We start from the raw sequence: 3,147 nt of genomic DNA on the forward strand, positions 1-3,147 counted from the left end.
AACTTCAACTCTACAGAATAATCTCTGGAGTTTAGCTTCCTCTTTTCCCACTGAATAAAGCCATTGAAACGCTGCCCTTCGCTCGGTGGGGCTCCCTTACTCTTGGGCCCTATTGATAATTTCTCCTTCAACAGATTGCTAATTGTATTTTGAGCTCATAAATCATGCATATAAAATTAGCACGTTTCAATTTCATAGGGAAACGGCCTTTTCTCTCTTGGACGTATTGATTCAAATTTTGATGCATTTTGGAAAGGGGGGGTCTCTTTTTGTTTTTCTTTTTTTAGATGAAAGACTTGCAGGCTATGTACATAATCTGACTCCTCTCCCCCCCCCCTTACCGCAGCGCCTAAAATAAAAATGTCACAACGCATTTACAAGAAATAATACAAAACAAAACAAAAATGGAAATGCTCGGATACAGAGTTTTACAAAACCCAGAATATATCTCCACCGTCTGAGAGGGGATCGCGGTATAAATGAACCAACCAACCCAAAAGAGCGGTAACAACTACAAAAAACTTGTAAATATTTGGATCTGCCTTACTACATTTATAACAAGTGAGAACAGCTCGAGGTCCGTCACTCGGCCTCAGGCAGAAGAGCCGGCGGGAAGGAAACCCGGGAGAAAGTTACAGTGCCGGCAGTCATACAAAAGTTGGCATCGCCTCGCTGGGTTTTGTCTTTTGTCCTCCCGAGCCGAGAAAACGCTGTGTGCCTCCTCTGCGGACGATAAATACTGTACAAAAGGTCTCGTGAAAACACCAAAGTTCAGTCTAAGACGCCAGTCTGGTGTCAGCGCCTCGGAGTCCCGGCAAAGGTGAGAGAGAGGGCAGATGTCACCTGGTGCTCCGACCTCCAGAGCTGTCTTTTTACTGCAACGTGGAGTCGTCTGTACAAAGTCGAGCTCTGGAGGCTCCGGCACAGGCCTCACGCTCTTCGTCGCCGGGTCGGCGGCCTCGAGCCAGCCGCAGTGTCCCCGGCGTCCCCGCGGCGCTAGATATGCGTCAGGGGCACCGTGCCGTTGACACCCGCGCCCGCGCCCTGGTAGTGCTGTGGCAGCGAGTGCAGTCGGCTTTGGGCCGCGGCAGCCGCTGCAGCCGCCGGGTCTCCACCCTCGCCTGCGGGCAGGTACATGCTGATCATCTCGCGCAGGTCCCCGGGGCACGGCGCCCGCGAGTGAGCAGGGGCCGGCGGGCTGCCGCTGGGCTCTGACTTGACCAGTGAGCCGAGGGCACCGAGGGCACCCGACGATGCCGCCGCTGCAGCCGCCGCGGCCGCCACAGCCGAGTTCTGGTGCGCACCGCCAGCAGCGGCGGCGGCGGCTGCTGCGGCGCCGTAGGGGATGCCACCATAGCCCGAAGGCGACGCGCTCATGTAGCCCTGAGAGTTGGAGATGGGGCTGTACTGCAGTGCGCCCATGTCGTAGCGGTGCATGGGCTGCGGGTTGTGAGGATGCGCGTGCGGATGGTGCGGGTGAGGGTGCGCCGGGTGCGCGTGAGGGTGCGCGCCGCCCGCGCCTGGGTGCTGCCCGTAGGCTAGCTGTGCCTCCTGCATCATGGCCGCGGCTGCAGCCGCCGCGGCTACCGAGCCCGGGTAGGCACCGTTGGCCCAGCCGTTGACGTGGGCGTAGCTGCCTCCAGCCGCGCCGCCCGGGCTCTCCAGGCGCTGGCCCACCGCGGCCGCCCCGACGCCCACGCCCACGCCCATGGCCACGGCTGCGCCACCGCCACCTGCGCCGGCCGCCAGCAGCCCACCGGCCAGCGAGTACTTGTCCTTCTTGAGCAACGTCTTGGTCTTACGGCGCGGCCGGTACTTGTAATCCGGGTGCTCCTTCATGTGCAGCGCGCGTAGTCGCTTGGCCTCGTCGATGAACGGCCGCTTCTCAGCCTCGGACATGACCTTCCATTCGGCCCCCAGGCGCTTGCTGATCTCCGAGTTGTGCATCTTGGGGTTCTCCTGGGCCATCTTGCGCCTCTGTCCGCGGGACCACACCATGAAGGCGTTCATGGGCCGCTTAACCCGATCCTGGTTGGCCTTGGTGCCCCCGCCGCCCCCGCCGCCCCCGCCGCCCCCGCCCCCACCACCGCCCCCGCCCGCCCCGGCCGGGCCCGAGAGGTTCGTGGGCGCCTGGGCGCCGCCGGGCGAGTGCAGGTCGGTCTCCATCATCATGCCGTACATCTGGGCGGTTTGCGGGTTCACCGGCACCGCAAAGAGAGGGCCTGGAGCACAGACGGCCGGGTGGGGGTGGGTGGGTGGGGAGAGAGCCCAGAGAGACGGGGGGGGGTGCCTAACAGAGGGAAGGGGGTTGGGTGGAGGCAACAACAAAAAAGAGGCAAAAGCACACGCACTTAGCGCGGGTCCAGCTCGCAGGTGGAAAGTTTCTCTGGGTGCACAAATCACTTGCCAAAGAGGCCGTTGGCCGGGATCATCGCTGCCGCCGCTGCCGCTCCTGCAGTCCGGGCGCTCTCAGCTGAGCGTGCAAACAGGTGCAGTCGTGGCCAAGTTGAGGTTCCACTTTCTGGGTTTGAAGCGGTGCCACCGGGCCCCGACACCGAGTTCGTTGCCTCTTCTTGGTTGCTCGAAGTCTCTTTACTGTGCTGGCTTCCTAGGCGGCTTCCAACTCCAGGGCCGCAACTTCTAGCAGGGCGGCGCACCGCGTGCGCTGGGCATGTGCTGGTCCCAGGTGCCTGGGGGGAGCCAGGCGCTGAGGGGGACTCGAAGGGGGGTTCGGAGGGGACGATCACCGTGCAGCCAGGGAGGGGGTTAGGGACAGCGGTGCGAGTGCCAACGCGTGCAGAGAGCCAGAGAGCTGGGCCGCTGCACGCAGGACAAGCTGTCTGCTGCTTGCCTGGGGCCGTGCGCTCGGAGCGGAGGCACACGCGGGGCCGGTGGCGCGGGGGGCCCAGCAGCCATACGCCGGGCCCGGGCTGCCATTAAATGAGCGCGCCGCGGCCAATGGGAGCCGGCGGCGGCGGTGATTTGCATGGCGCGCTGGCGAGTGACGTGGGGAGGGAGTAGACACACTGGGCGCGGGCGGCAGAGCAAGGAGGTGGAGGAGAAGGGGGGAGGGCAAGGGCAGGAAGGAGGGGGGAAAAGGGGGCGCGGGGGGGCGGGGTCACAGCCACACAGCTTCCTGAGCGCGCG

The 3,147-nt window shown here is 63.1% G+C and overlaps 1 protein-coding gene across 1 annotated transcript; it reads right to left on the bottom strand.

Annotated features, from left to right (window-relative positions):
- Window positions 1-996: 996 nt before the first annotated feature.
- Window positions 997-2,181, bottom strand: Sox1 (SRY-box transcription factor 1). The gene has a single exon (XM_050137890.1). It carries the CDS (start codon window positions 2,179-2,181, stop codon window positions 997-999), a length of 1,185 nt encoding a protein of 394 aa, XP_049993847.1.
- Between the last annotated feature and the right edge of the window lie 966 nt (window positions 2,182-3,147).

This window comes from Alexandromys fortis, unplaced genomic scaffold (genome assembly GCF_014885135.2).
Source record: "Alexandromys fortis isolate MF-2015 unplaced genomic scaffold, M_Fortis_MF-2015_v1.1 scaffold_3, whole genome shotgun sequence".
In the NCBI taxonomy this organism is placed as follows: domain Eukaryota; kingdom Metazoa; phylum Chordata; class Mammalia; order Rodentia; family Cricetidae; genus Alexandromys; species Alexandromys fortis.